Genomic DNA, 23508 nt, shown 5'->3' on the forward strand with positions numbered 1-23508 from the left:
GCCGCCATTCTCTCACGCTCGTACACGCTCTACTTCGACCTGGCTGTTATCCTTCTCGGTTTCTTCGTCCGACGAAGCGCGCCTCACCTTTACACTTGCTTTCTCGCCAAGCGCCTTGGATGGATCGGCGAAGAGGCTTCCAATTTCCTCGAGGGACATCATCTTGGTCTAAGGTTTCAGGGGCGTCAGTCTCATTTGGGCATATTAAACCTGCTGGCAGAAGAGCCTCACCTCTGGAAACTTCCACCATATCACAACGATGACAGCAGACGTAGCACCAATACACACCAGGTAGTATTTCCAGCCAATATCCGCAAAGCCAGTGGGCGCGCCCTGCAACAAGGCTAGGGCAGTGAGGAACAGCCCGGAAATGGACAGCGATAGTCCCTTGGCTCTCACTGGTGTTGGAAATATCTCAGAAGCATAGATGTATGATGTTGCATCAATCGTGCTGGCAAAGATAGCAACGTGCAAGAAGAGAAAGAAGACTGCGGCGCTGGCAGAACCCTGTCCGCCATGTTCTTGGAACTGAGAGAGTGTGATGACTTCGCCCACGAGAGCAAGCACGCACCCAGACATACCAAGGACTAACAAAAGTTAGAGATGTTCGAGATATGAATGGTCGTAAGCGGGTTGACGTACTCAACATTTTGACCCGGCCAACTTTATCAACAAACAGGGCATTGATAGCATTGCCGAAAGGAGACACGGAAATCCAGCCGGCTTGAATGATAAGCTGCTGAACAGTATCGAAGCCGAGATTTTTATATAGCATAGGCCCATAGTCTAGGCTCCCGTCAGTCCAGAGAACACAGAGCGCCTCAAGCCACCAGAAATGAGGACTCACTGTTTATGATTTGCGTTCCAGTCGCTTGTGCCCCTACCATCATGATGAAACCAATGCCAACTCTCTTTCGGTATCCCGGCAGCTTGAACAGATCCAGAGTTGATAGCTGCTCTTGCTTCTCTTCCAGAATCTGGGAGTGCAGCAGCGTGAAGTCTGCACGAATGGCATCCTCGTCATCCAAGAAGCTGTCGGAAGTCTCCGCTCGCACTCTTTTGAACGATGAATACGCCTCGTCGAAGCGGTCGTGGTCAAGAACTATTCCAGGTCAGTGAAACCGAGTCTTTCCCCAGACCACGGGAGAAAGATGATACGTACGCCACCGGGGTGACTCGGGAAGGAACAGGACTCCCATGGCTAGCAATGCAGGCCAGACTGCTTGTACTGCCAGTGGGATGCGCCACTGAGCTCCGGCCGCTTGGACAAAGTAGAAGCCGACACCGATCCAACTGGCGGAGGTGTAGCCGACACAGATCATTATTCCGTGGATGCCCACCAGCAAGCCACGGATCTTCGGCGGTGCGACTTCACTCTGGTATAGGGGTACGAGAGTGACGAGAGCCCCTATCACATATGAGCATCCTTAGACAAAAAGACATCGATTTGGTGCAGAGAAGAACAGTCTAAGTTGCACTCACCAATGCCGAGTCCTGTTATCAAGCGAGCCACAATGTACATGGCGATATGCACGCTGCCCGCCTGCAGCGCTCCTCCAACAGTAGTAACAATACTCGCCACAAACAATGCCTTTCGGCGACCCAGCCAGTCTGCTGATTTCATGCAAGACAAGGTGCCGAAGAGACCGCCAGTCTGAAAGAGTCCATTGGTTGCTCCGATGAGGCCGCTCGCGTTTGGTCGCGTGTCGAGTTCAAAGTAGGATATGAAGGAGGGTTGTCCAAGAGTGGTTCCGATGATGCTGGCGCAGTAGCCATATGTGACGCTGCCTAGGGCGACAAAGACCACGATCTGAGATCTATGTTAGTGCCTGACACCGAAAATAGTCTGGGATTTGGTTTACCAGCAGCCGAAGCATCGAAGCGGAGAGCGCCATCTTCGCAGCAGGATTGAAGAGCTTCTGTAACGGGAACCTCTCTGGCAAAGTGATTTGCTGTCAGGAGAGATGCCTCACCATTACATTATATAGGAGCCACTATGCTCAGACATACTAGAATCTCATCAGTACGACAAATTTGCAGCTCCGAACCCCCACTACAATCAATTCCAAAAAGCAATCGCTTGGTGGAACCTGTATAGACCTCTTGCTGGATATTGTGCTTGAGCCTCAAGATTCCCATTGGTCGACATAGTCAAAGCTTAGTCCTTATTCATACATGGATCTCACGAGATAAACCTTGATTGGAATGATGCTCCTCGTCTCAGACTCCGCAGACCGGCCAACAGGAGTCGGTGTGGTCTAAGACCGGGCCTCAAAACAGCACATGCTGTCATCTCCACGATTCACGGGATGAACTCTGGAGTGACGGAGGTGGGAATTCTCAGTGGACTTTCCTGTCTCTGTCTCTGCCTTTTCGCAGAACGTACTGCGGAGCCTGGCCACGAGGTACTTACCTCTGCACTGCGTCCGCCTACCAAGAATGAGCTAGCGCCCAGTCTCTGACAATGGCGGGGATATTTCTGGAGATCTGGGGCTTTTGCCACACCGTTCCGGGCGCCCTATTTGGCCTCTGGGAGTCATTGCTACGGATCGAAAAGGAGCTAGCTGTTGAATATCAAGTACATTATCTCTGGGCAAAAGAACAAAAACCCCGCCGCAAGATTGTCTGTTCTATGTTTACGCGCACAGTCATTTTGCGCCAGTGCAATGGATCATCACGAATGTCTTCTCTTCGGAAGTGACAGGACCGAACTAAGGTGGTATGATTTGATCCTTGTGACCACAGCCTAAGGGAGACCCTCTCAGGTCCAGACTACCAAAGTGGTGTTTAGTATGTACAGAATGTCTTTGCTGTACAAACTTTGCTCCATCGTCCCGCAAATGTCCAGTTCTGGTGTCTGGCAAATCAGACCACCACGCTCATATGGGCTTTAACGCGTGGAGCATTTTGGGCTTGGGAGGTTGTGCAAGAGCTCCCGAGTTGGTAAAATCCACAAACTCCTGCGTCGCAATGTGCTCCTCGAACGCCTTTCTGCCGGTGTAGCGCTCGAAGACGTGGAAGTGGTTGGGGTTTTGATCGTCGCGGGCAATGGCGTATTCCAGCACTCCAGGCTCGGACTGGGTCAAGCGAACCAGTTTCCGGAGGTATCTCTCTAGGTCATCCGCGCGACCTTCTTTGGCGTACAGCTGTCACATAACCATGTTAATCGGTGCAAAAGCCAAGCCAAGAGGCGCCAGTAAACTCACGTCAGCGTATAACTCGAACTGCCCCTCGGGGATGGGAGGAAATTCGGGAGGAAATTCGGGAGTGGTCATGTTTGACGCTCGTTGGAAAGTCTGATGTGTGCTCCGGTATCGTTCAAGTCCTATCGATGAGCTTGTGACAAGCTGGGGGCATGTATTTGTGATCCTTTTATGTGCTAATGAACATGTTCGTTCTAGTCGGTACTCCGCAAAGAAAGCGTCGTGGGGCGCATATGGGGAACTGCGTCAACCGAGGGATTGAATCCCCACAGCTTTGTCTCTGCGGAGTTTTTCGATGCCATACCACAACAAGGACTCTCCCGATTGACCGGCCCACCTGATACGGTGCTTTTTTGCCTGGGTGTTGTGTTTGGATAATAGTTCCTATCTGGTATTCGGCTTAATAGAGGATGGCTTCCTTTTTGATTTGCTCACATGTCTCATGAGCTTTCTAAGCCTTGCTTGATAGTATTTGCTGCTGACACAACAAACGTGACCACATCATCATCATCATCGTCAAGATCATGTCAACTTCCAGTGGCTCCAAGCTTGCACAGCAGGCAAAGGCCAACTGGATAGCAACAGCCACTTTTGGGCTAGGAGTTCTCGTTATTGCGCTCTTCCTGTCAAGCCCTACCATATTCCTGGACCGTTATTACGGCCGTGTGCAAACCAAGGACCCCAAGACCCGATATCTCAGTCACGGAGGTCTCAACAATGAACATTGCTGGACGGATCCTTGTGTGTCTGAGCCCTATAATGGCCATGATTGCCAGTGCTGACAGTCTCGAAGCTGGCCAGACCTGTGAAGACGTCAAAATCCACCATGAGACCGACACGGCATTTCTTGGTGAGCTGGCAAATTGTGACGTCCTACGATCTTACCAACTGATATCTATATGTGTACAGCTTGCGGGGATCCAGTAGGTCGATCTCAGTTCTACCCGCCGATAAATAACCATTGGACGTCCAAAAGAAAAGATTTTCGTGAGTATTTCTTGAAGTACGACATCAAGGTAAGACTCATTTTGCGCTTCATTGAGCTGTGACCCTGGGGCCATTGTTCACCACAATACCAAATAGGGGAACAAGACTACGAGGATGGAAATAAAAGGCTGGGATGGGGACTTGATCCTCCACGGGATCGATATTTGGAGGTTCAAAGACGACCCTTCCAAGGTAAGAGGCTATCGTGCCATGCACACGTATCTCTAACGGCAGCTCCCCCAAGATACACTTGTTTGCGGTGAACCATGGGCGCAAGGGCGAATCGATCACCATTTTCTCGCACAAGCTCGGCACAAACGTGCTTGAGTTTGTCAAAGATATCAGCCACCCAGAGTTGAAAACACCCAATGCAGTGACCCCTTCTGGTCCTCTGTAAGTCTCCCGGACTATCCAGGCAGATGCCGTCTGTGCTGAACATCCGGTGCCCAGATCATTTTTCAGCACCAATGACCACTATTACTACAATGGTATTTTGCGTACTTTCGAGGATAAGTATGCGCCTTTCCGATGGGCGTCTTGGGTCATTCATTGCGACGGCTCCGGCTCCAAGACGACTTGCCGAAAAGTGTCGGACGACCTCCAATATGCGAATGGTATCCTTCTGACGGAAGAGGGCAAGACTCTTCTGGTGAACGACCTATACGAAGGGACGACAATTGTATACAGTGTTGATCCGGATACAAAGGAACTGGTGCTTGAGAGAAAAGTTGTACGTCAAATAAAGAGACTTTGAAATTGAGCTGCGATCCTCGCCACTAACAAGTTGGGCAGAGACTCGGTGGAACACCAGATAATCTGGCGGAGATTCCAACCAACGGAGACATTGTTGTTCCAGGTAAGCAATAGATGATATATGAAACTCTTGACCACGAGGTCGCTCGAATTGAGGCCCTTCCATCCAAGGACTGATATGTGAGCCACTCTGCTGATACTCGATTCATAGTCTTCCCCAATCTAGTTACGCTGTTCAAACGTGGCTTTGGACCCGGTGGCCTGGATTATGGCACCCTGTGCGAGGCTGCAGTGGTCCGGCTGGACAAAGCAAAGGGTTATGCTCCAGAGTTGCTATTCTGGGACGATGGCTCACAGCTGAGCGTCCTGACCGGTGCTGCGGTAGATCCGTACAATAAACGACTCATTGCAGGAGGGATGTTTTCCAAAGCATTCCTTGTCTGTGATATCAGCAACGACAAAACAGGAATCGCCTTTGCTTGAGTACTGGCTCTTCGGATTTCTAATGTGCGAGTTTGGGACATTCGATTGTTGATAAAATTTGTGAACCTCAGCCGGACATACCACGCGCCCACGAATAGTACCACTATAAATCTCCTGAGAGACTGGAGCGAAATCACTGAATAAAGTCTCTATCTTCTAGACTTTGAAGTTCTCTTTTTGTCATTGTGAAGGGCTGGCTGAGCAGGGCTTGGTCCAGTGATTTGCACTACAACCTGTATAGCTTTTGTCTTGCCAGGTACCAATCCCAAAGCATTCAAGTCTTGAGGCCTCAAGCCCACTTTCCTATCGGAGAGATATCACACAATCAGAAATCCGCTGGTGTATTGATTGTCAGCATTGCGATCACTGCATGTATGCAGGCCAATACGTACCCGTCGACGGGAATATCTTGTCCTGTCACGTAGCTAGCCATAGGAGAAGACAGAAAGACGATGACATCCGCAATCTGCAAGCGTTAGTTCTGGATGTCGCCCGTCTTCAAGACTGTCCTAGGGAGTAGCTTCTTCTTTCGAAGCTCCTGACTCACCTCTCGTGCTTCTCCCAAACGACCCATAGGACAAACATTGATATACTCGTCCATTCCTACTGCAGAGCCAGCACCTGGCATTCGCAGCATAGGGGTGTCTGTGTATCCTGGACAGACTGCGTTGACGCGAATGCCACTCTTTGCATAATTGGCGCCATCCTAGCGAACACAGTTCGTCAGTTGGAGTACTTGTAGGGATGATTGCCAACAGAGTTTGGACGACACTGGAATTGGGGGGTGCTCTCACACTTCTCGTTATCCCAAGCACGGCATGTTTAGCTGCGCAGTAGGACGTGGTATTCTTTCCGCATGTATGACCGTAGATAGACGAGATGTTGACAATGGAGCCTTTTGCGCCTCTGAGATCAAGGTAAATATGTCAGCCCAAGTGCTCGATGCGTCTTGCGAATCTCAACATAGCATAGAAAGCGATGGAGAGGAACGGGAGAGCACCTCTGATTAGGCTGCTGGGACTCCATCTGCTTCAACTGTTCACGTTGGCACATCCAAACACCGAACAAGTTGATGTCGACTCCGAACTTGAACTCAGCATACGTCGACTGCGAACTAGCGATCATGTGCCCTGGCGTGCCAGCATTGTTGACGGCATAGTCAATACGCCCGAAGCGCTTGACTGCTGCTTCGTGAGCGGAGATGATGGACTGCTCATTTGTCACGTCCATCTTTATCGTTTCAATCTCGATCTTAGGGTACTTCGCCAGGATTTCTTCCTTGCTCTGCTGCAGCCCGGCTTCGTTGATGTCGGTTAACACAAGACCTTTGGCCCCATAGTGTGCGAACTGTTTGCCGGTGGCTCTGCCGATTCCTGAAACCGAACACCCCATTTTAGTTTCCATGGTGCGGTGGGTGCCAATTACGGCTTCGAGGGCGTCCTCTTACCAGAGCCAGCACCCGTTATGAAAGCGATGCCGCCATCGAGCAGTGATGCCATGACTTTGTTCTTCAGGGAGCAAGCTTCGAGACGACTGGAACTTAAGCCTGTGTCCGAGGCCTCTGATTCACACTGAGTTGTACGTGGGCTCCTCTGTCCGGAGACCCTTGATTGACATTAAATAGTCTCGCATGTAGCTCCTCGAAGTTATATGCGGGGAATGGTCTTGGTGTGGTGGGGATTGTAAAAGGCATGTTATGCGGCGACGATGGAGAAGCGGCTGTTACATGATTCGCATGTTGTTGCCGAGGCCGACAGGCTGCCCAGCCGTTCGAATATGTTCACAAAGTGGATTTACATTTTCAAGCTGGACAGAAAATCGAGCACCATCAAGAAAGGTATTATGGCGGTATTCTCAACTTGAAAGCCCAAAATGTCATTGACGCAGCCGGATGCTTCAATTTCTCCCGTTAGTGCCAATTGAATGGTTCATAGAGTCATCTATTGTTCCTGTTTTCGAAATTTTGCGCACGCGCTAGAATCATTCCAGAGCAAAGCCGGAATATCTTGACTTTGCACTCTCCCAGATCCTCCTCCTGTACTCAGGCAATCCTGCCATGTAGTTTAGTGCCTCCTTCGGCTTGCCTGGGATGTTTCCTCCAAAATACCAGCTATCTGCTTCAATTAATAGACTCTTCCCAGTAACGTCATTCACGTGCTCCCGCCATTCGATTTCAGCTTCTCTTGTTGGCTCAATTGCCCTCAACTTCTCGTTTCGGAGAAATTTCAAACATTCAATTATCCAAGCACCCTGGGTCTCAGTGCACGCCGGGCCTGTGGCGAAGGCTGTAGGCGCCTGAGGTCCATAGACAAAGAAAAAGTTGGGGAAGCTGTGGGTGGTCATTCCAAGGTGTGTGTAGACCCCTTTACCCCATTTCTCGCGGATAGATCCTTCCTTGCCGCGGATGTCTATTTTGGTCATAGATCCCGTGATGGCGTCAAAGCCAGTTGCAAAGATAACAACGTCAAACTTGTGCTCAGCTCCATCCTTCGTAATTATACCTTCAGCGGTAAACTCAGAGATGGGATTTCCAGCTTTGCTGGCATCAATCAGCGTGACATTGTCGCGGTTAAAGCATTCGAAATATCCTTGTTCAAGACTGACACGTTTAGCCCCGAACGGGTGAGGCGGTACCTCTGGTGCAAGTATCTTGGCAGCTTCTGGGTTTGTGATCCTGGCCAGTACCTTCTTCCTCCAGAATCGATAGGCGGCAGCATTAACTTCCCGGTCTTCGAAAACATCCAGATAATTTCCCAGCCAGAATTGCAGGCCGCCACGGTTAAAGAGCCGTTCCCACAACTCATTTCGCTCTTCCTCGCTAGCGTCTCTGCCATTTGACGGCTCAAAGTCGTAGAGGAAGCCAGCATAAGTTGTGTTGATTTTCTGCACAGTGGTTGGGAAGTTCTCCTTGAACCGCTGGTTGTCCGTCTCCTTGACTTCACCCTGCCCCATGGGAAGGGCCATATTTGGTGTTCGCTGAAAGACCGTGAGATGGGACGCAACCTTGCTGATTGCTTGGACAAGCTGCACTCCGCTGGCGCCGGTTCCAATGACAGCAACGCGCTTCCCTTTGACATCGAGACTACCATCCATCGGCCATCTTGCTGAATGAGTCTTGGCTCCTCGGAAAGCTTCGATGTTCTTGTATGGCGGGATATATGGCTTGGCAGCAAAGCCTGTCCCCATGATAATATGCTGTGCACGAAAGATCTCTCCCGAACCAGCAATTTCCACAAGCCAAGACTTCTTGGGCGAGTCCCAGTCCAAGGATGTGACTTGCGAATTGAAGGAGACATCGCGATCCAGGTCCCATAAACGACTGACATGGTGGAAATACTGCTGGATCTCATCTCGTCCAGGGTAGCGCTGAGTCCAGTTCCAATCGTCCGCTGATGTCTTCTCGGTGAACTGATAAACTGGGACTTCGGTATCAACTCTCGCGCCTGGATAGCAGTTCCAGTACCAAGTCCCTCCATAGTCAGAGCCCGCTTCGAATACGTGGACCGAGAATCCTTCTTTCCTCAGATGGTAAAGGTGCCACATTCCACTGAAGCCGGCACCCACGACAACAACATCGTATGACTTGGTAGGATTGATGGATCCCATTTTGCTGAGACAACAGGAACTGAAGAGGTCGAGACGACCAAACGGCAAGACAATGAACGGGAAAGTCGAAAGAGATGCCCTGATTCAACCACGACGAGCATGCTCACTTTCTTTAAACTCCCCTGAGAGCAGTTTCGCCATCCGCTCGAGGCACAAAGGTCATGAGAGCTACGAGCACCATACGAGAGATCACCAGATACACATCATACGATTGGTTGGAATTCCCCACAGCTCTCTGCCAAATAGGGGACGTCAGCCTTGCGCTAGTGGGGTTTATCAAATTATGATGGGGGTTGCGGATGGGGGTTTTCGGCACGGTGTGGAGCGGGGAAGACAACGCATGAGGATGGCGAGTTGGAGTATCTAATGGTGGTGATACTAACGTTTGATGGTTCTTACAGGCTCCTCTGACTAGGCAAATTACCTCTGCAGGGCTATATCAAACCTGCAAGGTACGGCCATTGCTGGCTAGATCGAACGGAGAAAAGATAAAAGAATGTTCCACAAAACCGTAGCTAACCCACAGATACGGCTAGAGAGTTGAACGTGGATTTGACATGTTGATCAACCTCTCATAGCCCTGCCTCATTTCTCTCGGCATGCCACCCTCAGCAGGCTTTCCCAATTGCCCGTCGATTTGCGTGACAAAGACGTGCGTCGAGCCTCCCACTGCTTTGACATCTTCATCGCCTCGTCTGAAAACCCCCACTTCGTACATGACGCTGGATTTGCCCAGCTTGACAATCCGCAGTCCACACTCGACCATATCCGGGTAGCTGACAGACCCGAAATAGTCAAAGTAGGTGTTGGCAATGATTGCGGCTTGCTGGTGTTTGTTCACGGTATATCCGCATTCTTTGATCATGTATTCGTTGATGATACTGTCCGCCAGCACACCGTAGTTGGGATTGTTCATGTGGCCAAAAATGTCATTGTCGTTCCTGATACCGGTGAGCTGCGACCCTGATGATGCCAGATCATGCAGAACACTTACCAGCGCAGTCGATAATCTAGGTGGTAGCCGTAGTCGCTACGTTTCCGCAGCCGCTTCGAGCTCAGGTCTAGTCCCAGTGCTGCCATGGTTCTTATTCTCAAGCACTACGCAAGGTGGTCAGAGTATCTCCAGCTGCCATTGAGTGTTTCGATCAATATAACATTCGGGAGAGATCTCCACAGGAACCCTTTTCCCTGACTAACATGCTCATTGGTCTGGATGTTGCAGAATCGATCCACAAGGCTTCGAGTGAGCATGAGCCTCTACGAGCACTATCTTGGATCGTTCATTGTAGGCTGTGGTGGGGATTAATTATCTTCCATGGGTAAGAAACATCAAGCAAGTCGGTATCCACTTATCGAACGACTATGTCGCAGGCACGACGGAGACAACAATACTCCCGCTCTTTCTCACTTGAAACAGAGTACCAATTGCCGGTGGCACAGCATTCGGCGCACTGCCCGATCCGTTTGTTCATACACAGCGGGGTTTCACAATGGAGATTCGAGGTCTAGAATCCACTCATACATTGCAGTATACGATTATTGCACGCCAAGTGTGGCGTCAGGTAGGGAGAGGCGTGTATGCAAACCGCTTGAAAGGACTTGTACATGGGCTCTGACAGTATCACTCTTTCATTCCAGGCTTCACCGCCAAGGCTCTGGATACTTATTGGCATCTAGAGACTCCGTTCCTTGTGAGCAAAGCCATCATCCAACGTCGTGAGAGAAACCCTCGAAATGGCGCCCGAATTGGTCTACCTACCTCCTCCAGGTCTCGAGACCAACTTTGATGTCTTCCGCAAGAGAATAAATTCCGAACTCGGCCTGTCTATGCAGGATTATCATGACCTCCATCAATTTTCTGTCGGAAGACCAAATGACTTCTGGATGGCATTGTGGAGATTTATGGGAATCAAAGCATCCGTACATCCTACCAAAGCCGTCGACGAATCACTCAGTATTGATCAGTTCCCGCCTTTCTTCGAGGATGCGCGGCTCAATTATGCCGAAAATCTCCTCTGCAGGTCGGATGAAGGTGTTGCAATACGATATCTTTGTGAAGAGAGCCTAGAGACACCTCGAGATGTTACGTGGAAGGCGCTGAATGAGAAGGTCAGAACAACATCAGACGCCATGCGATCATCAAAAGTCTCAACTGGAGATGTTGTCTGCATCATCGGTGGAAGTTCACCGGAGTCTCTTGCAATCTGGCTGGCTACAGCATCAGTCGGAGCAATAGTTTCTGGATTCGCTACGGACGCGGGAGAAAGAGTGTTGCTCGATAGAATGGGCCAGGTGTGCCCGAAGATCATTTTTGCAGAGTCATCCTACCAATACAACGGCAAAAGACACGTCATTTCCGACAGAATCACGAAAGTCTTCTCGATGATTGACAAAGCGCCAGATGCAGAGGTCATCTGCATCTCCGAAACCGTGCCTTCCGGATGGGTACCCATAGAAGATTTTCGACGGCGTGGAACTGGGAGACCACTTCGCTTCGAGCAAGTACCTTTTGGTCACCCACTTTTGATTGCGTTCTCTTCAGGCACCACTGGCACTCCGAAAGGCATAGTCCATTCTCATGGGGGCCTAGTCGTCAACGGAAAGAAAGAGAGTCTCCTTCACAAGAACTTCGGTCCAGACGATGTACACTACCACTATGCAGGCATTGGCTGGGTGTTGTGGAACATCATGATATCGGCAATGTTTTGCGGCACGAGTGTCGTTCTCTATGACGGATCTCCGTTCTACCCAACCCCGGAGAGACAACTGGCAGCAGTGCTAGGCGCTGGCGTGACAGCCTGGGGCGCTGGCCCGCGATACTTTTCAGAACTCCAAAAGGCCGGTGTCGACCCCAAACCTTACGCCAAAAATCTCAAGTGCATCTTGTCTGCCGGTGCAATCCTGACAGAATCTCAGTCAAAGTGGCTTATGGAAGCATTTGGCCCTGTATGCCAAATGTCATTTTCCGGCGGCACTGAGCTTTGCGGCAACTTCCTGGCTGGCCATATCGGTATGCCAGGGTACGCAGGTGAGATGACGGTCAAAGAACTCGGAATAGACATCGACATTTTTACGCCAGACGGCAAGCCTGCGAAGCCTGGTGAGAGTGGAGAACTGGTGTGCAGAAAGCCATTTCCCAACATGCCCGTAAAGTTTTGGAACGACCCTGGGAAGAAAAGATATACCGACTCATACTTTTCAACCTTCCCGGGAGTCTGGAGGCATGGAGACTATATCAGGATGAATCCCGAGACCAAGGGGTGGGTGATCCTCGGTCGCAGCGATGGGGTGTTGAATCCGTCAGGCGTGCGATTTGGCAGTGGAGAGATATATTCCATCATCGATCAGAAGTTCCGCGACAGAGTGGTTGATTCGATATGCGTTGGCCAGCAAAGGGCTTGGGACGAAAGTGAACGTGTGTTCTTGTTTCTGAAAGCAGCAAAAGGATCGAATACAGTCTTACTGGAGAAAGAAATTCGAGGTCAAATTGCCAGAGATCTTAGTCGCCGCCACGTTCCTCAATTTATGTTCTGGGTGCAGGAGATACCCTACAATGCCAACAACAAGAAGTTGGAGATACCCTTGAAGAAGGTTCTTTCGGAAGGAAGCGCAGGAATTATGAAGTTGACGTGCCCGGCAGAAGAGAAAGCTGTGCTGATGCAGTATCTACCGTTCTACGAAGTCGAGAAATTGCTGGTCAAGGATATAGCGACCCCAATGAGCGCCAGACTGTAGAGCATTGTATATTTCGTCAATCACTAGACACTTAGGCAGGTACATACTTGGTCGTCAACGTGAAAATTTCCGAGAATGTGAATGAAAGACCTAACTTCGGTTCTACATAGAAGGTCCTGTTAAGGCTGAGCGCATGCTACACGACGAGTCTTCCCTTCTCAGGCATCATTCTACCTCTTCACCTGAGGAGTCATATCTTGATCTTGGCCATTCTGAATGGAATTAATCTAACTTGCTCCATAGGACAGCTTCTTTTTCTGGGCGGGGAAAACTTCGGTCGACACGCACATCTCATTAGCGGTGGCCTAAGAAGTGTAACCCCCGCTCACAACGGCAGAGAACTCCGAGCATCTGTGGTTACGATCTTCCATTAACTTATCGGCATCTTGCTGTCATCCTCGACAAGAAGCAAGTCGGACTTCACTGGAACTACTGCTACGACGGCCGCGATGTGTGTCCCCGATGCATTTGAATCGCCGCCTCCACAATGCGACGGCTGCGACGTAACCTTTCCAGAAGCTCATATTATGCTTGCAACAATCAACCGCCCACGTCAGCTTAATTCAATTCCATACGCACTTCATTGGCTGATGGACGCCCTTTTCAAGTGGTTCGACAACGAGCCGTCGCTCCGTGTTGCCATTGTTACGGGTGTTGGAAACCGTGCCTTTTGTGTCGGCTCGGATCTGATCGAGATGCAGCGGGTCAAAAAGTCTGGCGACGAATCGTGGAAGGCTGAGCCATACAAATACACACATCCAGCTTCTGGGTTTGCAGGGCTCAGCAGAAGGGAAGGGAAGAAGCCAGTTGTGGCCGCGGTCAACGGTTATGCATTAGGTGGAGGGTGGGAAATTGCCTTGAACTGGTGCGTCTGCCAACAGTCTACGGCAAGGATGTTGGGAAGAATGGAGAAAGCTAACGCATGAATAGTGATGTGGTTATTGCCGTTCGAAGTGCGCAGTTTGGTCTTCCTGAAGCCAAGGTCGGACTGTACGCGTACGGTGGCGGTCTTCCTCGTCTGATGCGGACCGCGGGACTTCACGTCGCCAGCGAGATCGCCCTCAGTGGACGGTCCATTACCGCAGAAGAAGCACTGCGGCATAATCTTGTCAACCGGATTGCGAAGAAACCAGAGACGCTGATCGAAGAGGCGATCAGTATCGCCCGAGAAATCGCTGCAATATCGCCCGACGCGATGATCATCACCAGGGCAGCTCTGAGAGAAGCATGGGAGACGCCCAGCGTTGAAAGGGCTTTCCAAAACACCCACGAGAGGTTCTACGAGAAAATGATGGCAGGGGAAAACTCGAGCGAGGGACTGGCCGCGTTCAAGGAAAAGCGGCCGCCGAGGTGGAAAGCTTCCAAACTGTAATAGACTAGCAAATTTAGACGCGCTGGAATGCTACAATGTGCATCGAGACGACACTTGACTGTCATTGAAAAGTCCTTCTTTGCTTAGCGTGAACATCCTCGGTCCCGCGTAAGGCATGGGGGTCTTTTGACACAGAACCCTTTTCTCGCGAAACTATAACCTTCAACGGTGGTATCACTGGCCCAACTATCCTCGGCGGCGTTGTCTGCTACTAGAAGGCCGGCACTAGCCTTGCACGATCCAGATGGTCTAGCCAGCTCGATATTACTCCATGCAGGATACCGAATGCGTGGCTTGACGGGGGAGCGTACGCCAAGATCATCTCGAACAATCCACACTCCCGTCCGGTGACAAGGGACCATCACATGCGGGCGTACTTTACAAATATTCAAGCAGCGGGCAAGGGGAGTATAGCTGGAAGTGTGTTTTCTCACAACTTTTGTCAGGAAGGGATTTTCTACTGTGGCGACAGATTCCATGCCACCTCGCTCCACAGATCTGGTGAAAACCCCCGCAAACGCGCTATCTAGAGTGTGGAGTCCACCAACAGTATGCGAAGACAGTCGTGGCTAGCCTTTACCATAAAGACATGTCGTCGAACATGTCCATCCGTTAGCCACGCACACAGTCGCCAGCAGGAGTGTCAGGTTATCTCGCAAGGCCAGAAAAACAAAATGTCGTTTTCAGTGCGCGGAAAGAATGCTGTCGTGACGGGTGCAAGTTCAGGTATGCGAGTGTTCCAGCAAGACCTCCTGTGTTGAGCTCCGTCTAGTCACTAACGGCACTGACGAGCGTGATAGGCATCAATTTGGCCTTTGCAAAGCTGCTCGCCAGTAACGGGGCAAATGTCGTTGTCGCCGATGTCCAGGAGACGCCCGCTTTCAAGGAGTTCCAGCAAGGGACCAAAGCGACCAAGGTCCTCTTTCAAAAGACTGACGTGTCAAACTGGAAGGACTTGGAGAGACTATTTGCTTTCGCAAAGTCCGAGCTCGGGCCCATTGACGTGCTATGTAACGGGGCAGGCATCTTTGAACCGGTGCGTTCTTGTCTATCGTTCCCAAGGGCCAAGATTCAGAGAGAGAGACACAACATTCTAATGCTTTGTTGGCGCACAGGACTGGTCGGGCTTTTGGAAGGACACAGAGACCGAAAGTTACAAGTCGTTCGATATTAACGTACAAGGTCTTGTGAAGGGAACAAGAATGGGTATTCGGGACCAGATTACCAGATCCAAAGGCAGGAAATCCAACGAGACCGTTGGGGTCATTATCAACATCTCCTCGTTGGCCGCTCAATACGCCCTCTTCAACCAGCCACTATATTCCACTTCAAAGGCTGCCGTTTCCGCATTCACCCGCTCCCTAGGACCTTTACATCAAGAGTTTGGGATCAAAGTCGTCGCGGTCGCCCCGGGCATGGTCATGACACCGCTGTGGAGCGAGAATCCGGAGAAAATGAAGGCCATTTCGGACGAAGATGTCTTTGCCACCCCAGAAGAGCTAGCTGAGACTATGCTCGAGCTCGTGGAGAGTGCCGAGTATGAAGGAGGTACGGTCTTGGAGAGGATAAAGTATAAAACTAGGAGGGTCCTCGTCGACAGCCCGCTACCATCGGGGCCCGGCTCTACCATGAGTAAAATGGATCTGATCTATGACGATACCATTGCATTGTTGGAGGCCGAGCGGAAAGCAGGTGCTGCAAAATGAGGGAGCTGTTAGAGAGGAAGAGCGGTATCAGAAATTGGCCGCGGTGTAACGCCGGAGACCAGGCTTTTCTCACTTGCCGAAGGCACACTGTCTTATATTTCTGATAAATGGGTACAAGTATGCCCTTGCAAGCCGGCTCGGTAGCCGTCTCCTAGACATGTCGTTCGTATATATATTCTTTACGCTCGGGTTCTCCCGTGAAGGTACAGGGTAACTCCGATTCCCAGGCGACTTTCCTCCAACATGGTTCTCCATGTGAATGACTGAAGGAAAATAGCATCTTCAGAGTCTCCGGGCCGAGCAGTCATGCCTCGTAGTCACATGATAAGACAGCCGGTGCATAAAGGTGTGCGCTGTTGTCCTGTATTATTGTGGCTGAAATGTGTTGGTTTCGTGGCGTTGGGCAGCCTCCTGTTCCTCGCTTTGTAAGAGGCGGACGAAGATTTCCGAGACATTTGACGCCATTTGCCAGACTTTGAGTCGTCGAGTCATATCCACGCTCAGCTGGAGCACTCGACTTGGTGCTTCGGGGTCCTGAACGTCACCCACACCTTCCAGGAACGTCTTGCCCCCGTTCTTTATCCAGTCCTTGACCGCCTGGCTGGAACGTTGAGAACTGCAAAAGGATGGCTCATCCAGCTGAATTGAGGGACCCACGCGCATTGATGGCTGGTGGGGGCAAAAGTATTTGCAGCTGGCCCAAAGGGTGATCCCCGCCAGGAACACCGAGAGTGGTTCGAGAGGTGAGTTGAAAGGGTGCCGGCGCTGGAGGTAACATACTTGCGAAGCATGCCACATCATTTCCCTGATCATTTCGGGATCTTCGGCGAATGCGGCGATTGCTGCTGTTTCGTCCACGCCTGTAGCTTTGTTGGCGGTGCTTGAGGCGAACGCTGTGTTGTGGGTAATCCTTGACATGTCGAAACCGGCAGCCCGCTTGCGTGCGACGTGAGTGACCAGATCCACAATCTTTCCCGCGCCAAATATGTGGCTGTAGTGCCCAGCGACACCGATGCGAAGAGCATGGCGGAGGGTGTAGCGACGCGGATGATCAGCCCAGCTGAATTCATACACAGACATGATGGCCTTGGAAAGCTGAGACCGAACAGCGCGATTGAGTTCGAGCCCGTTGTTGTCTTGCCAGAGGACATGGTACAATTTCGAATCCATCTGTTCTTGACAAGCATGTAGCCGCTGTCCGAGGCATCGGATCAACAACCGTTTTCCGATGTTGTCAAGCGGACTGATAATTGATGGATCAGGTTTCTCTAGAAAATCACTGATCGTCTGCATGGTCGGAGGGCCTCGGGGAGCGGTCTGAAATGGACAAGCAGCCCAAGAAAACGCAGTTGGCGCGTCCCAGTGTAACTGTTCGCAAGGGAACTCGGGCGGTAATTCCTCAAGCTTCGTGCACGGATTTTGTTTTGAAAAGGCGGAATAAAGACAGTCGAACTCCTGCAGTTTCAATTTTGGTCAGCTGGTTGTTGCGGAGAGCACGTCCGCCAGAGTTGTCCTAGAAAATGGCCATAACATTAAGTGGATTACTATTGGACAGACTCACAAATAGAAACCACCCCAATCGCTTGATTTGCTCTTTGCTCACCCATTCGAGCCAGGTTTGAAATGTATCCTTTTCAGACGAAGCTGCATCGTTGCGCGACGCATAAAGTCCTGCGCACGTCATTTGCCGCGATATGCTGATGAGGCGTGAGCGAGATGCGTCAGTCATCTCGAAGAGGCGTCGCGAGCCCGAGCCCATTGCATGGAGGTGCTGCAACAAGAGTGATACTCCGTAAGACGGAGACCGCAGGAATCGTGGATCATGCTCGCCCTGAATCAACCTAGGTTAGTCACCTCACACAGAGTTCAGGGAGGTTGGAGCTGACCATCCAAGTAGACGTCCGCCTACAGAGCTCGGCAAGCGTGTCGGCAAACTCAATCGACCGATCAAGACCAGAGTAACATGCCCCAATCTGGTGATGTTTATCAGCCTTGAAAAGATAAAGAGACCGCAGTGCAACACTTACGCAGGCTATTGTTAGCACCAGAATCGTGGGTGCATCTGATATCTTGAATGTTGGCCTATGAATTATAGGCCAGAGCTAACAGAGATGTATTAGCAAGGGCAATCAGAGATATGGCAGGCTTTGTTTTCGACTCACATCATGAAAATGGAGGAAGTATAAATCTGTGAAGTGGTGAAGAATATCTGGACCTGGGAGCGATCGCAACAAGTCGACGTCCTCCTGCCAGGGGACTCGTACCAGTGGCAGACTAAGAAGCTGGATGATGCTTGAAAGCTTTTTATCGTCCAGTTTGCCAAAGGTGCCCAGGAGCTGGAAGTTCTTCCGAGGAGAACTGGTGCCGCTAGCGCTGTGGAACCTTTGAGCTCTTCTGAGATCCTCTGGATTCAGAACTGGAAAAGAGATCCTTCCTTCTTCTCCCTCAGCTTGATATTCGTACGGCCAAGTGTTTGTGTCTCTCTCCACCGAGACAGTCTCTGGAGACTCTTCTAGAGGAGAGCTTGCACTTGGATCGTGGGATGCAGACGGAGTTGGCAATGCCGATGTGTTTATATTCGGAAAAGTTGTCATTGAATCTCCTTTGTCGAGCGACAAATCAGCTTCAGTAGCAGCCCCGTTGACATTACCATTCATCGCTTTGGCATTGTCCGGTGTCGTCTGCTGGATCCTCGTGGCTCTACTTGGATCCTCCAGACCTTGCATCGAAATATCGGCAATGTTCAGTTCTGGCGGCATGCTATAAGTGTTCGCCAAAGTTTCAGAGTTCATCCAACTGAGAAGCGAGAAGCTGCTGTCGAAATCTACCTCGCATTAGTCCAGCTCTAGGGAGAAGACGGAAACGTCGTTCATCGGCTGGAATTCTCACCGCTAAAAGGGTAGAAACCATTATCAAACAAAGGTTGGACTCCCGGAAACGAAATCGAAAGATCCGAGTCCTGGTGGAAAGTATTGGAGAAATTCAACCGACTATTGTTGCGGTCCGAGACTGGAGCTATGCCGACAGCATTTTGTAGTTCGGATGATGTTGCATTCAAAAGCATTTCCCATTGTGTATCAAGAGTATCACTGGAAAGTTGGGAAGGGAGCTCAGGAGCGGGCTCTGGAATGATTTGACTGCGCTCGGATGCAGCTCTCTCTTGCGCAAAGTTGTCGTTGGAGTCGCCGCTAGGCTGAGCCCCAGGATCGGCAGAATCGGCCGATCCAGCAGAGCTTTACAGAGTCAGCTGTCTGGAGATCCAGAAGGTGCGCGATAGGTACGCTTTGTTCGGTGCTTGCTTTGAGCTCTTCCTAGGTCGCCCTTTCGGTCGTGGCTCGCAATGAATCCCATGCAAAACACGGTAGTGCCGTACAAGCACATCCCTTGGTATGTCAGACTCAGCGTAAAACAACCACCGCAGCTTCGACTGACCTCCTAGAGAATCTTCTTCCACAAGCTGTGCATGCTGAATCGAAGGCACCGCGCTCTGAATGCGCTGTTAGACGGTGCCGCTCCAGGTGATCTTGGCGGGATAGGACCTGGCCGCAGTCTTCACAGGTATGAGACTTGCTCTTGGAGCTCCCTGCGCCAGCGGGCATCTTGACACAGGATTAGGGTAATGTCACTTTTGGTCTTTGGGGGATTTCGAGCCTTGTCCACTATTTTGGTTTTATTGCGCAAAGGAGTTGTGAATGTAGGAGAGGCTGGCGGGGGTTTTTAAAGAGAAGTCGGCGGGGTTTTCGTCGTCTGGGCGGCTTCTCCGGATTTCCTCTCCTAAGCGTGATCCCCGCATTTCTTCATGGCTAGGGTCGGCTGGTGCTTTGGTAAGTTTGGCTAAGATGTTCGCTGGGGTTGGGATTGGAAGAATGATGGGAGCGGGGACCCCAGCTTACGAATACTCCTACTCCTCGTACAAAAAGGTGCCCGGGTGGAGGTGTAGCCCTGCATAAGCGGTCTACCACAGCTGCTACGGCGCCTTATCACGACAACGCCACCAGTGACGCGCCCTCGTCGACTAGGATACTCGGTACTCGCCCTAGACGGCTGTAACTGTAAGGTGGCAAGGGACAACCTCCTGGCACTACCTACGAAATACATTTCTGGCAAGGCATGTGTGCCCATTGCATAACCCGCCCCCACTGGAGGTACGTTCGCCCCTGGTGACTCCTTGTCCTTCAGCCTTGTCCGTCTTACTGACTGTGTAGATCGAAATTTTATGGCTGCCACAGGATTCTAAATGTGATGTTTTCACCTCGAGCCTGTAGAGCCCCTTAAAGGGTTCGTTGCAAAAAGAGTATAGAGAAAGATTGGCTTAAGCAAAGCCAGTCCTACACCCACGACAGACAGATCTTAATTTGGCCACGACCCTGTGAGAGTCTTGCTGTCACCTGCGTCCAGCTGGATAGTGGCGTGGCCTGATCCATCCTCTAATCTCTTCGGATCAATTCGAGCGACACACTGGACCTTGCGCTTTCCAGTGAAGCGGGCTGAGGTCAGTTTCCCCTTCTTCCACTCAATGTCCACCACTATTCCACCTCTGGCACACAGTCCGGTCACACTTCCGGCGTCCTGCCACTCGTGCGGCAAGCAAGGAAGGAGGTCCACGTAGCCTTCTTCGTGGCTCTGGATCAACATCTCCGCAATTCCTGCCGCAATGCCAAAGTTTCCGTCGATCTGGAACGGCGGGTGATCTCCGAAGAGGTTGGGGAGAGTGGAATGTTGCAGGAACTTCTGGATGATTGCCTGTGCTGGCTCTGGCTCTCTCAAGCGAGCATAAAGTGCGAGGATCCATGCGGCGCTCCAGCCAGTGTGTCCACCTCCGCCGGCCAGCCGCCGTTGCAAGGTGACTCTGATGGCATTTTTATGCTCGTCCGACAGGAGACTCCGCCCAGGAAACAGACCGAAGGCGTGCGAGATATGCCGATGGCCCGGCTCGACCTCTTCCACATCCTCCATCCACTCGAGAAGTTGTCCATGTTTCCCAATCTTGGGCTGAGGGAGCTTGGACAGGACTTGGAGGTATCTTTCCGCTGGTTGCCCGAGGATCCTGCTCGCTTCGGCACACCCGGTGAAAAGCTCGTACAGGATCTGAGCATCCCACGTGGCACCTACACAGACTGCACCAATCTCCCGAGTGCCTGGGATGATGTAGGAGTTTTCGGCAGAGACCGTGGGCGATACCACGAGCACACCGTTTCTCTCGATGAGAAAATCTTCGAAGAACAACGCCGCCTCCTGGAGCAGGGGATAGGCCCATTTCAAAAACTCCTGGTCGTGAGTGTACAGGTAGTGCTCCCAGAGATGGGTACAGAACCAAGCTCCCCCGAGCACCCAGTATGTGGCCGGCACATATCGGTCCTGAGGGGCACAGTCACCCCATATGTCTGTGTTGTGATGCGCAACAAATCCCCTGCAACCATACATGTCCTGCGCTACTTGCTTGCCTCGTTCAGCCATGCGTTTAATGTGGTCGAAGAGCACCAGATGGCACTCTGACAGATTGGCAACCTCGGCTAGCCAGTAGTTCATCTGAATGTTGATGTTTATTGTATACTTGGAGCCCCAGATTGGCTGGTGGTTATAGTTCCATATCCCTTGGAGGTTCGCAGGTAGGCCGGATAGTGAAGAGGAAATGAGTAGATACCGGCCAAAGGAAAACATCAATGCCGCCAGGTCGTTGTCAACATCGCCACCTTTCACTCGAGCTAGTCTCTGGTCCGTGGGGATTGCGCGTAGCCTGGGATTGTCGTCTCCGATATTAAGAGAGACTCTTGAATAGAGTGATGAGTAGCGCTGCACGTGGCGGTCTCGTAATTCTTGCCACGAATATTTTGCTGCGGATTCAAGTCGGTCAATCACAGCTTGCCCAGCATCCTTGTTTCTAAATGTCGTCTCTCCCGCGATGAGGACCAGGATCGAGTCTCCTGTGACATCGAGCTCCTCACCGAGAAGACACCGTCCTTTCCCGCCTTCGATCACGACTTTGACTCCCATCGCTGCCCAAACGGCTGTCGGGCCTCCTAGATTGGCTTTTAGTAAGAGGCCATCTGGAATATTCTCAAGACTGTCGAATAAACAATTCCGCTCCAGCATTGGATTGTCATTGCTGCCCCGATTGACTCTCACTTGAAATTTGAGAGAATCTGCACGGTTGGAGGTAATGCGTACAGCGACGACTTCGTCCGCTGTACTTGCAAAGTATTGACGTAGATACTCGACTCCCTCAAATTTGTATTTCACACTTGCAATGGCGGTTGTGAGATCGAGACGACGGGTATAGTTCTCGGCTGCAGGTCTCACTGAACGCTTGGTCTGGTCCGGAATTCCACTGAAATCCTTCTTGTCGTCGCTGGGAGTGCCATGCCCAAAAGTCAGAAAGACATCGCCCAGCGGCGAGTAATGGCGGAGACTAGCAGGTAAGGCTGTAAAGGTTCTCTTGAGTAGTTCTTGGGCTTCCTGCACTTGGTTGAGATCGAGGAGCCTGCGGACTTCAGGTAGGCTGGCTTTTGCCAAAGGGTTTACCCGATTCTGCGGGCCACCGTACCAGACAGAATCTTCATTCATCCACAGTCTGTCCTTATCCAACCCGCCTTGAATCATCGCCCCTAATCGGCCAGAGCCGATTGGAAGTGCCTCTGTCCATACCTTTGCCGGTTGCTCGTACCACAGCACGCGATTATGCTCAGGGGAAGCCATAGCTCAGGATATCAATTGTTTCTGTCTCTGTCTCTGACCCTGTTGGAGATCTTTGTACATCAAGATACCTCATTTCTTGGCTGGAGGAGTTTCTGCCTTTCGGACTGGGGAATATAATGAGTTTTTGACAAAAGCCAACTACTGCATTGCTTCTCCTCTTCCTTCACCAGCCGTACCAGTGACGGCCATAATCCCGTAGGAGATCAAATCTCAAGCGGAGGAAATCTGCATCAAGGCCGAAACCGGGGTCAACGAAGCTGTTGCGAATGACCATGTTCACAGTGATGTAAGTCTAGGAGTATGGCCGGTTGGGGAGCGTGTTCTTCCGCTTAACTTTTTGATTCGTGAGAAATCTCCAAGCCAGCACTCGGCTAATTACCAAGCATCATTCATGCCGTGTTGGCCATTCCGAGGGGCAGGATTTTCGATTGCGGAGCATGCAGATCAGGTCTTTTCAACCGAGGTCGAAAAGATGCATTTCCGCCCGCCACTTTTGCGGAAACATAGAGATATCACATACTTGGTAGTGTAGAGGATAGAATCCCCAAATCCTGCTGGTGCCGCCGGCAATTTGCTACCTCCACACAAAACATTATTCGAGTGAAACCCAGGATATATATACCCGTCGGATATATCGACTGCGACTATGTCGTCCTCCTGTTCCCAGCTCACAGTTTTTGCAACAGCGGCAAATTCTCCAATATTTGGCTTTGCCAAAGGATTGCAATTTAGTCACAAAGGAGAACAAAATAGCCAGATACCCCTTTTCTCGGCAAATTTGTCTGTGCTATTGATGATGTGATGCTTTGGGCAAACTGGCAATTGATTCCGGTCTTGATGAGTATTTCTTAGCGAGATGAGACCTCTACTTTGACCCGTCACGAGCACTCCGTTGGGCGGGGCCTGGTGGATGGAAAGTCAAGAATCTAGACGGGCCTTTTGCTTTGCTGCAGCTGATCTGGCTTGC

The 23508-nt window shown here is 51.0% G+C and overlaps 11 protein-coding genes across 11 annotated transcripts; 4 read left to right on the plus strand and 7 right to left on the minus strand.

Annotated features, from left to right (window-relative positions):
• Positions 1–12: 12 nt before the first annotated feature.
• Positions 13–1895, minus strand: Z520_04959 (uncharacterized protein; the record flags this gene model as incomplete). Its single annotated transcript, XM_016775463.1, has 7 exons — positions 13–168; positions 232–587; positions 643–786; positions 848–1102; positions 1163–1408; positions 1483–1810; positions 1863–1895. 7 exons carry the CDS (start codon positions 1893–1895, stop codon positions 13–15), a joined length of 1518 nt encoding a protein of 505 aa, XP_016633506.1.
• Positions 1896–2879: 984 nt separating this feature from the next.
• On the minus strand, positions 2880–3275 carry Z520_04960 (uncharacterized protein; the record flags this gene model as incomplete). Its single annotated transcript, XM_016775464.1, has 2 exons — positions 2880–3146; positions 3207–3275. 2 exons carry the CDS (start codon positions 3273–3275, stop codon positions 2880–2882), a joined length of 336 nt encoding a protein of 111 aa, XP_016633507.1.
• A 645-nt stretch (positions 3276–3920) lies between these two features.
• Z520_04961 (uncharacterized protein) lies at positions 3921–5057 on the plus strand (the record flags this gene model as incomplete). Its single annotated transcript, XM_016775465.1, has 6 exons — positions 3921–4053; positions 4113–4219; positions 4287–4382; positions 4435–4583; positions 4641–4920; positions 4983–5057. The coding sequence occupies 6 exons, from the start codon at positions 3921–3923 to the stop codon at positions 5055–5057; spliced, it is 840 nt and encodes a 279-aa protein (XP_016633508.1).
• Positions 5058–5743: 686 nt separating this feature from the next.
• Positions 5744–6830, minus strand: Z520_04962 (uncharacterized protein; the record flags this gene model as incomplete). The annotated part of the gene is made up of 5 exons (XM_016775466.1): positions 5744–5762; positions 5819–5892; positions 5974–6132; positions 6221–6332; positions 6427–6830. The coding sequence occupies 5 exons, from the start codon at positions 6828–6830 to the stop codon at positions 5744–5746; spliced, it is 768 nt and encodes a 255-aa protein (XP_016633509.1).
• Positions 6831–7406: 576 nt separating this feature from the next.
• On the minus strand, positions 7407–9032 carry Z520_04963 (uncharacterized protein; the record flags this gene model as incomplete). The annotated part of the gene is made up of 1 exon (XM_016775467.1): positions 7407–9032. One exon carries the CDS (start codon positions 9030–9032, stop codon positions 7407–7409), a length of 1626 nt encoding a protein of 541 aa, XP_016633510.1.
• Positions 9033–9564: 532 nt separating this feature from the next.
• Positions 9565–10112, minus strand: Z520_04964 (uncharacterized protein; the record flags this gene model as incomplete). The annotated part of the gene is made up of 2 exons (XM_016775468.1): positions 9565–9973; positions 10027–10112. 2 exons carry the CDS (start codon positions 10110–10112, stop codon positions 9565–9567), a joined length of 495 nt encoding a protein of 164 aa, XP_016633511.1.
• A 654-nt stretch (positions 10113–10766) lies between these two features.
• Positions 10767–12767, plus strand: Z520_04965 (uncharacterized protein; the record flags this gene model as incomplete). The annotated part of the gene is made up of 1 exon (XM_016775469.1): positions 10767–12767. The coding sequence occupies one exon, from the start codon at positions 10767–10769 to the stop codon at positions 12765–12767; it is 2001 nt and encodes a 666-aa protein (XP_016633512.1).
• Positions 12768–13216: 449 nt separating this feature from the next.
• Positions 13217–14139, plus strand: Z520_04966 (uncharacterized protein; the record flags this gene model as incomplete). The annotated part of the gene is made up of 2 exons (XM_016775470.1): positions 13217–13632; positions 13698–14139. The coding sequence occupies 2 exons, from the start codon at positions 13217–13219 to the stop codon at positions 14137–14139; spliced, it is 858 nt and encodes a 285-aa protein (XP_016633513.1).
• Positions 14140–14813: 674 nt separating this feature from the next.
• On the plus strand, positions 14814–15845 carry Z520_04967 (uncharacterized protein; the record flags this gene model as incomplete). Its single annotated transcript, XM_016775471.1, has 3 exons — positions 14814–14865; positions 14940–15175; positions 15255–15845. The coding sequence occupies 3 exons, from the start codon at positions 14814–14816 to the stop codon at positions 15843–15845; spliced, it is 879 nt and encodes a 292-aa protein (XP_016633514.1).
• Positions 15846–16211: 366 nt separating this feature from the next.
• Z520_04968 (uncharacterized protein) lies at positions 16212–18604 on the minus strand (the record flags this gene model as incomplete). Its single annotated transcript, XM_016775472.1, has 5 exons — positions 16212–17300; positions 17407–17676; positions 17732–17818; positions 17873–17947; positions 18008–18604. 5 exons carry the CDS (start codon positions 18602–18604, stop codon positions 16212–16214), a joined length of 2118 nt encoding a protein of 705 aa, XP_016633515.1.
• A 1591-nt stretch (positions 18605–20195) lies between these two features.
• Z520_04969 (uncharacterized protein) lies at positions 20196–22541 on the minus strand (the record flags this gene model as incomplete). Its single annotated transcript, XM_016775473.1, has 1 exon — positions 20196–22541. One exon carries the CDS (start codon positions 22539–22541, stop codon positions 20196–20198), a length of 2346 nt encoding a protein of 781 aa, XP_016633516.1.
• Between the last annotated feature and the right edge of the window lie 967 nt (positions 22542–23508).

Source organism: Fonsecaea multimorphosa (genome assembly GCF_000836435.1).
Source record: "Fonsecaea multimorphosa CBS 102226 unplaced genomic scaffold supercont1.8, whole genome shotgun sequence".
NCBI classification, from domain to species: Eukaryota; Fungi; Ascomycota; class Eurotiomycetes; order Chaetothyriales; family Herpotrichiellaceae; genus Fonsecaea; species Fonsecaea multimorphosa.